The 13,374-nt window shown below is 39.6% G+C and overlaps 1 protein-coding gene across 1 annotated transcript; it reads right to left on the bottom strand.

Annotated features, from left to right (window-relative positions):
- Nucleotides 1–1,360: 1,360 nt before the first annotated feature.
- On the bottom strand, nt 1,361–11,054 carry LOC138192964 (rho-related GTP-binding protein Rho6-like). The gene is made up of 5 exons (XM_069140697.1): nt 10,774–11,054; nt 10,066–10,153; nt 4,860–4,969; nt 4,603–4,737; nt 1,361–4,505 (listed from the first exon to the last, which is right to left on the bottom strand). Exons 1-5 carry the CDS (start codon nt 10,891–10,893, stop codon nt 4,260–4,262), a joined length of 699 nt encoding a protein of 232 aa, XP_068996798.1. The 5' UTR covers nt 10,894–11,054; the 3' UTR covers nt 1,361–4,259.
- Nucleotides 11,055–13,374: the final 2,320 nt, after the last annotated feature.

The following is a 13,374-nucleotide window of genomic DNA, read 5'->3' as shown; positions in this document are numbered from 1 at the left end:
CAAATAAACCTTTTTACCTTTGAACCTCCCGTTGTGTCGTGCATTTGGGTCCTACCTGCCTTCAAGCCATAACAGCTTATTAATTATTTCAAACTGGGAAGACTTGAAACAACATTTAACAAAAAAAACACTTCATCTTAAATTACAAAACATGTGCAATCAAATATTGAAAGCATAATCCCATGTATTCTCCCTCCAAACAACATGAATGATATTTGAAACACATTTCTCTGTGTTCGGGAGACTAATCCTCCCTACAGCTTGGCTGTAAGTTTGATGTATAATTTAGCATTCTAACATTTGTATTCTTGAAGGTTACAGCTCCCATTACATTTTACTTTAGTTAAGATCATTTTTTAAGTTCTAAAAGTGAAAAACCTTTTGTAAATCACTGTAAAACTAGCCGTAATCAGGATCATTTGGTGGACTTCATGCACAATTAGTGAAGGATTTACAAAAACTGCTGCAAGTCAGTGAGTTGATGAAAAAGGACAACCGGGTAATCAAACAGCAAATTCATTTTTCCCAAACAAAACAACAGAAAGTGGCATGTTTTCAGAATTAATCATGTATGTAATCTAATGTATGCATGTAGCATTGGACGTGTGAGTGTGTATGTGTGTGTGTGTGTGTGTGTGTGTGTGTGTGTGTGTGTGTGTGTGTGTAGGGGGGAAGGGTGGATCCCTTAAGGCTGTTTGCATGCTTCACTAGTATATAATATCCACAGGCTTGTTTTGGCACCATACTGCGTAGCTGCCATCATCACGTAATTGTAGGCCACACGGTTAAAAAGATGTTCACTTTGATGTCCAGAAATTTTCGTGAATATAATCCTCAATTAATTTAATTTTTAAGCACAGTAGAGCAAAACGTATCTGTATCCTGGCACTGCCTCGTGAGGAGTGTAAAGTGCACCCTTGACTGGAGAAATAAGGATAGGCTATGTTATCATTTATTCTTAAGACAAAATAGACAATGTGCTCCAAAGCTATCCGTCTTCCTTTCTCTCAGGAAACCTTGAATTTGATTAAATCACCCAAATAATATTTGATTCTAGTTTGATACAGCTTCCGTGTGAAAAGGGTAGTCTGGTGTACTCTGACGTGACCGAAGAGATATGAGGGGTACCAGAGAAAAGTGTCCTCCCAAGTTGTTGACATCTGAGATGAAATGTGTGTAATACGTTGTAAGTATGTGTCCATAATGTGTTTTCTTCATTCAAATCGAGGGTGTAAAGACAGGGTGTTCATGTAGTGCAGGTTGTAAAGCTATATAAATAAAACTGAGTTGACTTAACAATACATCCATCAAAGGTTTGACTTTAATCGATTGACCATAGAAATAAACACAGACTTGAAAATTAACTTCAGACATTTTTATTTCAATAAAAGATTTAAAGAAAGAAGCGTATGACAATAACAAATACAGAATTCAGTCAATAATTTAAGCCGTAATAGGCAACTTCACACAAGCATTTTGTTTTGCTTCAGTAACATTCTTCTGGGGGATTTCTAACAAACAGTTTTAAGAGGGAGGATATGTACAGCAAAACAAATCTGTCGAGCAAGAGAAAAAACGAGCAAGAGAGAAATTGTGGCTGTATATTGGGTAAAATATAACCTGTTTAGAAAGGCAGGAAGCTCCAGACAGGACTGAGAGGTGAAATCATGACTGCAGCAGAGCTACAGAGACGCGTTATAGACGTCATGTCGTTTCCAACAACCCACTCGTGGCTGCTACCAGCGTGGGGTCTTTCAGACCCCCGTAGACACGTTGAGCTCGCCAGCCATCACCTCCACTGTGGCCTCTGTCTAATGCTACAAATAAAAGGTGAGGCGGCCTCTTTGAGAGCCATCCCTCCCTCTCTGGGTGAGACAGGAACTGGCCCTGCTCACACTGTTGCCAGGCAACACGTTAAATTCCAGTGTTCTGCACATCGCCGGGCCTTTCGGTGCAGACCTACAAATCATCAAGTCCTCCATTAGCCGAGCTGTCAACAGCCGCCAATGCCAGAAGACTCCAGTGAATACAAGAACAACATCAACAGCAACAAAAACACCAGTGACAGCCACAAGCTAGTATAAACATACAGAAAAAAAAAAAAAGAATTCTATTTTATGAATGGAAAATGTGAAGATTACTTTTCAGGGTAGTTACAAAATAAAATCTAAATATATCTAAAGAATAAAAAATTTAAAAAAGGAAACAAAAATGGTCTTTCTCCCGACAGGACCAGCCTGTTTGTGTGATCCAATTCGGTTTCCCTGCTCTGTATCCTCTCAGGTACATTTAGTTTTCCTGCTGATGTAATTTGAGAAGCTAACACTGAATTTGATCTTAAAGGGGCACTCTGCCCATTTAACACATCAGTCTGTTTACAGGTTTTGGGATTTACAACAGTTTATTTTATTTTTTTTAAAGAAGAAGCTGGATAAAGCCTTTGTAGCTCCAACAGAAGCAGCACAAAATGCAATAAATGACCTCAGTCGAGGTCATTTTAATGGGCGTCGACAAGTTTGAAAAACATTTGTGTGTGTGGAATTAAAAAGTAGTGAGCTTGCCAGAGATAGATATGGTGCTGGAAAGCTCCCCCAGTGGTCACGTGTGGTATTGCAATCAATAAATAAATTTCCCTATACACAGCTTTGATAAAAGAAAGTCTGATTCATAGTTTGTAAAACTTCCGCAGTGTCTAGAAAAGTTAGTTTTATCCAGGGTGAAGTCAGTGAACCTAATAGGAAAAAAAAAAACATGAATAAATACTTGTTTTCCAATGATTGTGTATGGGGAAGATGCTTTCTGGGCCGGCGTGCTTTACGTGACAAATGCAGGAGTTCTAGTAACAAGGTTTGGCCACTATGACAATATCGCTGCATAGCTTTGCACTGTTCCTGGAGGCTTGAGCATAGCACGCCCCAAATTCTGACAAACATGCTGGCATTTGAGTTGCACTATGGGTAATGTAGGCAGCAAGCTCTGACAAGGAAGAGGATAGTGTGAAGACAAAAAAATATATTTCTGGTCCTGCTGTATCAATTTCAAGCTTTCTCCTTTGAACTGTTTATTGTCAATCTGATGATACTATAGGTGTGCAATGTTAAATCAGTGGAATACTCCTTCAACCAAGCACATGGAGCTTGTAAAAAATGATGAGCGCAAATGAATGGCCTTAAATTAAGGACTACTTCCCTTCAAATATCCATAAGAAACATGATTCAGACAAATATTTTTGATTCATTAACCTCAATCTAGCAAAGATTGTTGGTGTGTGAACAGAAATCTTTGTTTTATCTATAAAAGCCCAAGGAAGAACGACATGTTTTAAAATGTGTAAAAGCTCGTACTTTTAAGTGTGTCACACCACAAAAAAAAATCAAGGCTTATGGGGACAAAAGACTGCTGGATAATGAGAAGGAATCTCACAAAGAAATGTTCAGACAATCTTTACTTGGCACGTATTTTTTTGTTTGTTTGTAACACAACATGTCCACCCTTCACTGCTTTGTAGCTCATGTGAGTGCTGAGTCACATTGCGCTCGTTCAGATGTGCTCTCACTTTGTCCTCCCACTGCCTTTTGCAAATTAACACTACTTGCCAAATCCCTCCCTTCTCTCCAACCTTTCTCCACGGTCAGCTTTAATTTACAAAATAAATATTATAAAAGGGGTCAGATGGAGAATCATTTCTTGAAGGAAAGCCGTTTTAAATTCCCATTTCTGTACATACCGCTTCCTGTCAGTCAGATTTTACATTTCACCTCGTCACTGAGCCTCTACTGTGACCTTAAAGAGACTTTGAGACAAAGAGATGGATGGGAAAGGGCACCGCGATCAGAATTTCAAATGGGTCTCATCAGTTTAATGCAGTGAAACGCAGTGTTTACAACCACTTCCTCTGTGGTAGAGAAGAGAAGGTGACCTTAAGCTGATTCACAACAACCTTCGTGTGGCCGGCTCTAATCATCTTGTACAGGATTATTTAAATGAAAATCAAACAGTTTCTCTCTGCAGAAATTGTGTGCTGGTGACAAGTCATGATCACAACTTCAGCGTCAGAGTTGAATATAAAGAGTGTACTGATCTGTGTGGAAGTGGCCAACAGGAGTTTGGGGAGGTTGCTGCAAAGGTAAGAGAGGCTTTGCAGAAATCCACATTGTTGCTCTCTTTCCCTTGCACCCCCTGCACTCCTGCTGAACAGCTACAGTATAGTTCACTTGTCCTTTTCTTTTTCTTTTTTTCCAGCATGGTCTCGGCGGTATTCACATGATGGTGCAGCTCTTGGACTTGTCTTTGCTGAAGGTGGAGGAGAGGAGTTCTGTCTTGCTGGGCAGGTGTAGCAGTCTCTTGGAGAGGCGGCGGACTGGGCTGGGTTTATTGGCAGGCTGGAGTTTGTTCATGCAGGCCAGAGCCGCAGTACGGAAAACACTGTGGATGCTCTTTTCTGATGTGAATGCTGAGCACTCCAGGTAAGCCTCGGCTCCCAGCTGCTTGGCCAAGGACGTACCCTTATGAAATGAAGGAAGAAGTAAGTATGACCTGGAGTAAAATTTTAAATGAAAGGTTGCTTTTGTAGACCAGACACAGAGTAGTCAGGGAACAAACCTGTTCATGGGAGATCGGAGTCTGTTTCTGATTGGACAGCTCCATGCGTGTGCAGACGTCCGTGCGCAGGTCTGTCTTGCAGCCTATTAGAAGGATCCGAGTGCTGGGGCAGAAGTCCTGGATCTCTGCTTTCCACTGCAAAGATAGAAAACAGAGGCGTCACCAGACTTTCATTTATTAGTGAATAAGAGGAGAGGGGGGGGGGATTTTTGATCAAGGAGAAGGACACCGCTAGAGTAGATTGTAACAATTCATACCTTCTTCAGTGCACCGTCTACTGTGTCAGGTCGGCTGATGTCGAAGCATAAGAGCACTGCATCCGAGTCACTGTAGCAGAGGGGCCTGACGTTGTCGTAGTACGGAGAACCTAGAGAAACAGAGTCGAGACATAAAGGTTTCATTTTGTGAAGTTGTGGTTTAAGGAGTTGGACACTCTCAGTTAAAGAACATCTTTGAAAAGTTTTTCACTTGTCAGCAGGCACAAATAGAAACAAAACTGCTCTTTCTGCGGTCTGCCAGCTGACACCTTTATAATGTTCTATCACAATCATCCTCCGCACATTAACAGAGTACAAACACAAACAGACACATCCACTCCTGCCAAACATATGAGAGCAAATCATTTCACTGAGCCTGGAGCCCTCCCACTGAGAGGACATTTTCCAGAAAAGTAAACTCACTGAGTCAGTCAGTGCAACTTTGTTGTTTTATCATTAGTCAGAAGCAAACTTTATTTACCAAAGTTTTAAATGGGTAAAAAAAAAAACAATTACCAAAAAGCCTGTGAAGGTTAGTATCATCAAGTTTATAGAATGTGTTTACATCTATGCATATAAAATAATAGCTAATTCAGTGAAACTTAAAGCAAAAGACCACTCTTGTCTCTGTGGAAAAGAACAGCAGATTAGGTGAACAGAAACACTGGAAACAAGGAAGTGCCTCTTTGAAATTGCAATAATTAAGCAATCTCCACAATATTTGTGGGAGTTTGCAATTTTGCAAAATTCCCGTGATTTTTCTGTCGAAAAAATGTACTACAGTATAAACTAGTCTTTCCAAACAAAACTAACTTTATTAACAAAAAAACTCCTCATTTAAAGTCAGCAAGGCTCTGCTCCCTCTCCTCTCGTCAGCAAAACAAACAACGCAATTTTACTACAAAATAAACTTACTTAAAACTCTTCAAATTATATTTACATTTTTTAGAAGATCCACCTTAAAATCAAGCATTTTTGATTGCAACAATCACCAAAAAACTCAGTGGAGTCCCGGAAAGACTGACAAGGGGAAACAGCTAGCCTGGTTCTGTCCAACTAAGAAAAAAGGTCCACAAAAATGTGCTCTTTTACAGTGGGTTATCATTGGACTGCGTCTTGGTCCGGCACAATACTTTCCCGGAGTCTCTGCTGGTGGCATTTTTTTGCATGGATTAAACAAACATTTTAATGTTTCAGCTTTAAAGGTGCTTGTAGGTCATTTTGTGACTGTTTTGGCATTTTTTGCACCACAGAATCTATATATCACAATTCTCAAAAACGTGGAAGGGACTACCCTTCTTTTTGGTGTAAATTAAACTAACCTGATAATGGATTTAACCTGAGACTGACAGGTTAAACGATTCACAAAACGTTGAACAGTTCCTTTAAAGATTCATTTGCAACCACATTTATACTACATTTTCATATTCACAGCTACATGTACAAAATTTCACAACACTCTGCAGGAATGGACCCTGTAAAATGTAACATAAAACAGTGCACTGACCTTTAACTTAACTGTTTATGGTTGGGCAAAATGCCTATAAATTAGATGGACGTGCATTTTTCTGTCAAGCTTCTTTCAGCTTGCAGCAATCAAACTAGTTAAAGGCAAGCGTTAAACAAGAAGTAATTAATGTTGCTGCTAACTGAAGGTGTATGTTTGTACCTTTCAGACATTACTGATGGGCTGAAATCATTACTGCACATTTCTGTCACTGCAGCAGATGCCTTTTTGAACCAGTGGTCAATTTTCTTATCCATAACTTTTTTTTTAATCAGCACACACCATTCATCATCTCACTCACACAGTCCATCCTGATTATTGTCACATAAATACAACACCTCAGCTGTGAGAAAGTGAATAAACGGCACAAAGGAAACATGTTTTGCTTCCATTTCCATAAACAGCACAAGTATATGTGGAACTATTTGAACTCTTAGGAAGGACTCCGGTGCTAAAAACAGAGTGACAGGATATCCGCTCTCTATTGTCTTCCCTCTGCCACCTAATCACTCCCCACGCACCGACACTAAGATTTGATTTCCTACTCCTGTCCTCAGGGGCCAAACATGCACAAGAAGCTTTCCTTACAAATATAAGAGGATATAATTACACCAGAAGCAGATCAGGATCCTGCTGGGAATAACTAACAATCATGTTATCCTGATGACTTTTGCTGTCTTCTGAGACAGTAACAAAAAGCTCTTCACAAAGCACTGCTGTTTAAGAAACTGTTCCTTTGTTTTGAGAATGTCGAAATCTTAAGACTTAAAACTGCAAAGTAGGACAACTTATACAACGACTATCTATCAATAACACTTCTTTTTGAGGGAATCAAAGCAGCCGTCACATAACTATGCAGGGTGATGTAAGGCTTGAGAAAGAGGAGGCAGACAGATCTAAAGAGGACACAACTTCGAGCACCTACCACCTCCCACACATTAACAGCCCCCTGCCTGGGCACACAAACACACAAGCCAAACAAAGACACACACACACACACACACACGCACGCATGCATGCATACACAACCCTTTTAGCTGAGCAAACACGAGCTGATCTGTTGAAACTGTCCGCTCTCCTGTCAAAGAAAAAAAGCAAACATCTTCATACACGAACAGAAAGATGAAACTATCCTTGTAAAAGTCAGTGAAATGTGCAAAAGCTTGTGGTGCTCATAGAAAAATAGTCGAAACATTAAACATTCTCTCTTTTGTGATGTATGTTAAAATCTTAGGGATTCAGAAAAGGACACCCATTAGTGGAGCTGAAACAATGAGTCATGTATTCAAATAGTCAATTGATAGAAACTCCATTGTTATTTTTAATAATCAACTCCTTGTTTTAAGCAGTTTTACAATCAAAAATGCCAAACATACTTCATTTCCAGCATCTCAGAGTGAGGATTTGCTGCTTTTCTTTATCTTATGTGATTTTACCCTGAATACTTTTTTTTTGACTCTATGTTGGACAAAGCAAGGCATCTAAAGATGCCAATTTGGGCTTCAGGTAATTATGATAGAACAAAAATTTAATCTTTTCAAAGTTTTCTTGCAAGAAATTATCTGATTCATCGAGAAAGTTCTTACAAAAATAGTAATCAACAATAACAAAACAAAGTTCAGCTGCAGCCCTAAGTGTTATAAATAATCACAATAAAGAAAGAAAGGAAAAATAAAGAGTGATGGGAACTTTGTTTATGTGTGTGCTGCAAATGTAAATCGTTCTTATGCAATGTCTCCTCTGGAAGGGGTGGCTGTCCAGAAAGTTTTTACTTCGTGGGAGACAAACACACAAACCTACATTCGTTCAGTGCTGTTTTCTGTTGCATAAGACCTTTTTTTAGGCAGCACACACACCATAAGGCAGTGTGGAGGTCAGGCATATCTTTTCTCTCAGTATCCCTCACTTGCGCCTTCTGTTCACTGCGACTGTACGCCACACACACACACACACACACACACACACACACACACACACACACACACACACACACACACACACAGTAGGACACACAGACACACACACTCTTGCCCACACTGTTACAGACTTCCACCCCCTGCATGGACGAGGCATCCCCCTCTCCCCAGTGAAACAACCCCTCTGCAGGCCAACTGGCACGGCTCAACTTCCTCTGAACACAAATCCGCGGCCAATGCTGTTATGAAAGAAATCTATACTGCGCCGAATGCTTTGTTGATGCCATTTACATATTTTTTCTGTATGTTTAAAGTTAGCAGGCTGCTGCGGTTAACCTCGTTACACGGCCCACAAAACATTTTGATAAAAAACCAAAAAGCTGATTGTTTTCATTATCGATTATTCTGCAAGGTTTTTTTTCTTCATTAATTATTTGTCTCGATTTGTTTGACCTGCAGTCAGAAAACCAAAGATCTTCAGTCTACAATGATATGAAACAGAAAATCATACAATATGTATATTTAATGGCCTGGAAGCAACATATTCTGGTGTGTGTGTCTGATTTTGGAAGTGTCAAAGAATTCAGAGACCATGACTGTCTTTTGTGACCTTTTATAATTTGGCTTCTTTCAAATCAAGGTTAGAGGTCAAGGAATTTAGGGCCATCTGATAAGCTGAAACTGGGCTTTACCCACTCAGTAAGTCGCCACCCGGCTCTGTCTGCACCAAATTTACAAGTATACAAGTGAACAATTAGCATGTACCCGAACTCTTTCAAATTAAAATCATTATAAAAGGTCAGTTCACACATGCCTTGTTAGGGTAACAAAGAATGTAGCAATTGTAAGGAATGAGGAGTTGATTAATTCATTTGCAGACTGACAGAAAACCAATGTTTTTGATAATGAATGAGTAATTTTTCACTCAAACATTCTTTTAAGATTTTTGCCTTTTTTGCTTCATTAACACTGTAAACTGAGTATTTGGGGGCTTTGGACTGTTGGATGAATAAAACAAGAAATGTGAAGATGTCCGCTTCAATTTTAGGAAATGATAATCTACACCATCTTCAATTTTCTAACATTTAATGCTAAAACATTTAATCAATAATTCAAGGTAATTAGTGTCAGATCAATCTAAAAATTGCTCATAGGTCCAATAATACAGATTCATTCTTGAAATCACAAAGATGTGAGAATTTGCCATTTTGTGTCATTTTATGCATCATGGCCCCACATTAAGAAATTTAGAATACAGTTATGAAATAGCCCTTCAGTATGTCTTTGACTTATCAAAGCTCTTATATTCTCAGTTAGATCCCTTTCTCAATCTAAATCTGGATGATTACATGCAACACTGCAGATTTTGGGCCCCAGATGTCCTGTAAGTAATCCAAGCAGGCCTGTCTCTCTCTGCCTCCACTGAGGCACTGAGCAGATTTCACACCAGTGAAAAGCTGCTTAACTGCCTCAAAACAGGACTGACAGATAGTGAAGTCTGGGTAAACGTCAACAACACTGTAAGCAAAACAGTGGATGAGAGGTGGCTTCACAATCGTTACCCGACTCCAGGCTGGCTGAGGATAAACAAGTTCCAAATTTCCCCCCCTTTAATGCAGCACTGAAACTGACTACTTTAACTGGTCCTCGGCAATGAGAGCTTGGAGAGAATTTTAAATTGACACACTGTTAATTTAAAGAAAGAGGAGGTCACAGCTGTGCCCTGCTGTACAATATGCAGTTCCAGTAAACGCAGTAAAATAAATAAGAGCTTAATGTTCACCTGATGTGTCCCACAGGCTGAGCTCAACACGCTGGTCTTCAAGCTCCAGACAGGCTGTGTAATTCTCAAACACAGTGGGGACATAAGTCTGAAAATGAAGAATTAAAGGTCAATCTCAGCAGGCATTGAGAAGGAAAAGTATTAATTATTGATTAGTCCGACATAAATTTCACAACCAGTATCAACACTATGACCTGTGGTAGACGGAATGAGTTTAATAAACAATCCGAAAGTATTAAACATGTCTATATTAAAAAGAAAAAACGAACACATCTTAACGTTTGTGCATTTTTCTAATATAAATATTAGCTTTCTCTTAAATGAATTCATGCTAGTGTGCTCAAATGTATATCACGCGTATTTAACCCCAGTTTGAAAGGTTTAATCTAGACCTGTGCATGTTGTAAAGCTTACATGAAAATGTATCTGATAATTACACTTTACTGCACGTGTCCTACCCAATAATTACATAGATAGTACAATATTAAGAATGCAATATACATTAGAACATACAGATCTCTATGGGCTTAAATTTAAGGTGCCTACAGTAGGCAAATATGGTCATTTTAGGATTTTGTATTCTTCTTCAGAGATAAAATGAACTACGCAAACACAACCTGTACGATTCTAAGGATTTTTCTCGGCTGCAGTTTAAACTACTGATCCTACAATGACTGCAGACATGAGAAGTGTGCAGAAACCTCCTACCTCTGGATAGCAGTCCTTCACCAAGACTTGTAACATCGCCGTTTTACCGCATTGGACGTCCCCAACCAGCACCAGTTTACACCTCGCTACAAACGGCTGCGTGAGTCTCCTCTCCTTCATGATGAAGATAAATAAAACGAGGAGACCTTCAAAGGGAAACAGGAGTGGAAATAACGTGGCGGTAAAGTTCGGTAAATCCTCTCGGTTACCGGATCTGTGCGCGTGTAGACTCTCCTGATCGGTGAGTCAGAGCATGAGGCAGAGGGAGCAGCAGTCAGTGAAGGAGTCACTGTGGAACTTTATATTGTCGCGCCAACCAATGAGCGCTGCGCAGTGCGCGAGCCGCAGCAGGAGGGCCGTGCACGAGAGCCGGGCTTGTTACTAGCAGGGGTAGAGGAAGCATAGAGATACTCTTCTTCAATGAAAGTATCACACTATAAAAACACTTAAGCCCGCGATGAAAAAACTAATGTGTAATCAGAAATTTTTTTTCATAAAATAAACAAAGAAACTCGTTAAAGAATCCACCACAGAAAAACGTTAATTTGACTTGTTTTACAGTATATTATAACACCATTAATTAATTTGAATGCTGCAGATGGTGCAGGTGGACTGCAACAAATTATTATAAAAAAAAAATGGATAAATAGGCAGATTATTTGGGTAATTATTTTCTCGATTAATTGATTGATTGGTTTATAAAAAACAAAAACACCATAGGCCAATCATTTAAGTTATTGAAAAATGAATTAAAATAGTTAAAAGCTAAAAATCCATACACCCTAACTTTTGAAAAGCATGATTGAAAAATTAGTAAAGTAAAGTGGATTACCCATTAATTATAAGGTTGCAGGTTTGATTGCTGGGTTCTCATGTTTACTTGCCAAAGTGTCCTTGGACAAGACACTGAACCGCACGGCAGCTCTCAACACCAGCACAGTAAATGTAATGTTTACTTAAACAACTCCTTTAAGTAAACACAAAGAACCTAATGAGAGAATGAATGCACAAGTTCAAGGGGATTTTTGTAGTCTCATGTGCTCTTCGTGGAAAACATCTTATGTCTCTGACTACAGGCTAAAAATATAATTCTGTTCTCAGCTGCAGCAGAAACAAACACTCACAGACGTATATTTCAAAAACCTTCCAGGAAAATGTGATTAATGTCTGACCAGAAGTTTTCACAAAACAACTCATCTTTTATCTGTGTCAATAATTGTGTGCTTCTTTACATGTTTTGGGGGGTCTGATGTCCGGAAAGCCTCGTCTCTCAGGTCAGAGGTCACTTGGTCAACTAATGAAATGTCCGGAAACAACAAGGTCTCTGAGAAGGTTCAAACCGGGGCACAACACAGAAATCCATTTTATCTGCTGCTCAGTGTGGTGTACACTGTAGGTAAACTGAATGACATCCACGTGAGGATGAATGCAAACTTTTCCACACAAAACATACTAATGACTGTATTTGTACGTGTTCATGTAACACATTGTAAACAGCGCTGTCTGCCGAATCCAAGCAGATGACAGATGGTTTCATCAATCTGAAGTATAACAGATTTCAGGGGTGTCAGCCATGTGGAGGGGAAATGGAGCATGATGAGCTGTGCAGAACACAAATGGAAAAAACTGCTCAACTGTCACAGAGGGCTTCTCATACCATTAATATATAAGTGTGAAAATCCAAACGGACCTGCACCTGCTGCCTGGTACAGAGAGAAACAACGTAAACGTGTCTTGCTTCATTGAAATCTCTGTTCCCTCCCTTCACATGTATGAACAACATATACCAATAGCATGCAAACACTTCACTCCCTCGTGCTCCATTTCTCCCTCTGAGTGTTCTTACTGTATGTGAAACACTTTCCATGCTACAAACAACCTAGGCTACTCCTGTCTATTTGAAATATCTAGTAAATGAATTTCCCCAAGCCAAACTTTTCTCAAAAAGATATCGTGGACCAGCCATCAATGGAAGTTTTATGTGTGGTTTCAGTTTATATAAAATGCATCCCCCCTTTATCACAGTTTAAATTCTGCTTCAAATCCTTTTTATTTATTTAGCCTCAAAACAAACCAAATGTAACTGTGAATGTAAATTCATGAACTGAATAACAGCCCAAGTGATAAATATTGAACTATTCCTTTAAGGATATTCTTACGCTGTATGGACATTTCTGATGATGGCATAGACCTGTTGGGCCACACAGTGTTATTTGTAAATGTGCCGAGCGTCACTTCAGACTGTTTTTGGAGGTTTTTTTCATTGGCCTATGTGTCACCAGTGTTTTCCTGATGAGAGGTGACAGTGCTCGGAGATGGTGGCACACTTTGGTCATCCGAAGATGCAGTGACTTTTATATGATCCCAAAACTGTGACTCCTCATGTACAGCTAACACGATGACCTACAGAGCTGGCCATCGTGCTCCGTGGGCACCTGACGGCTGTCTGACCTACATTTATCATACACTCGGTGGAAAGTTACATTTTCACCCCGTATTTCACATTACCTAACTCGCCCCACTGACATTTAACGTTAAGTGAGTCTGTTTGCAAGCAGTAAGTGTCTGTTAGTGGTATGTGTCTACATGAATCATGACCTA

The sequence above is a fragment of the Embiotoca jacksoni genome, unplaced genomic scaffold (genome assembly GCF_022577435.1).
Source record: "Embiotoca jacksoni isolate LCO1_2020_lvr unplaced genomic scaffold, fEmbJac1.0.p SCAF_9, whole genome shotgun sequence".
In the NCBI taxonomy this organism is placed as follows: domain Eukaryota; kingdom Metazoa; phylum Chordata; class Actinopteri; family Embiotocidae; genus Embiotoca; species Embiotoca jacksoni.
This window is presented reverse-complemented; position numbering and strand designations above follow the sequence as displayed.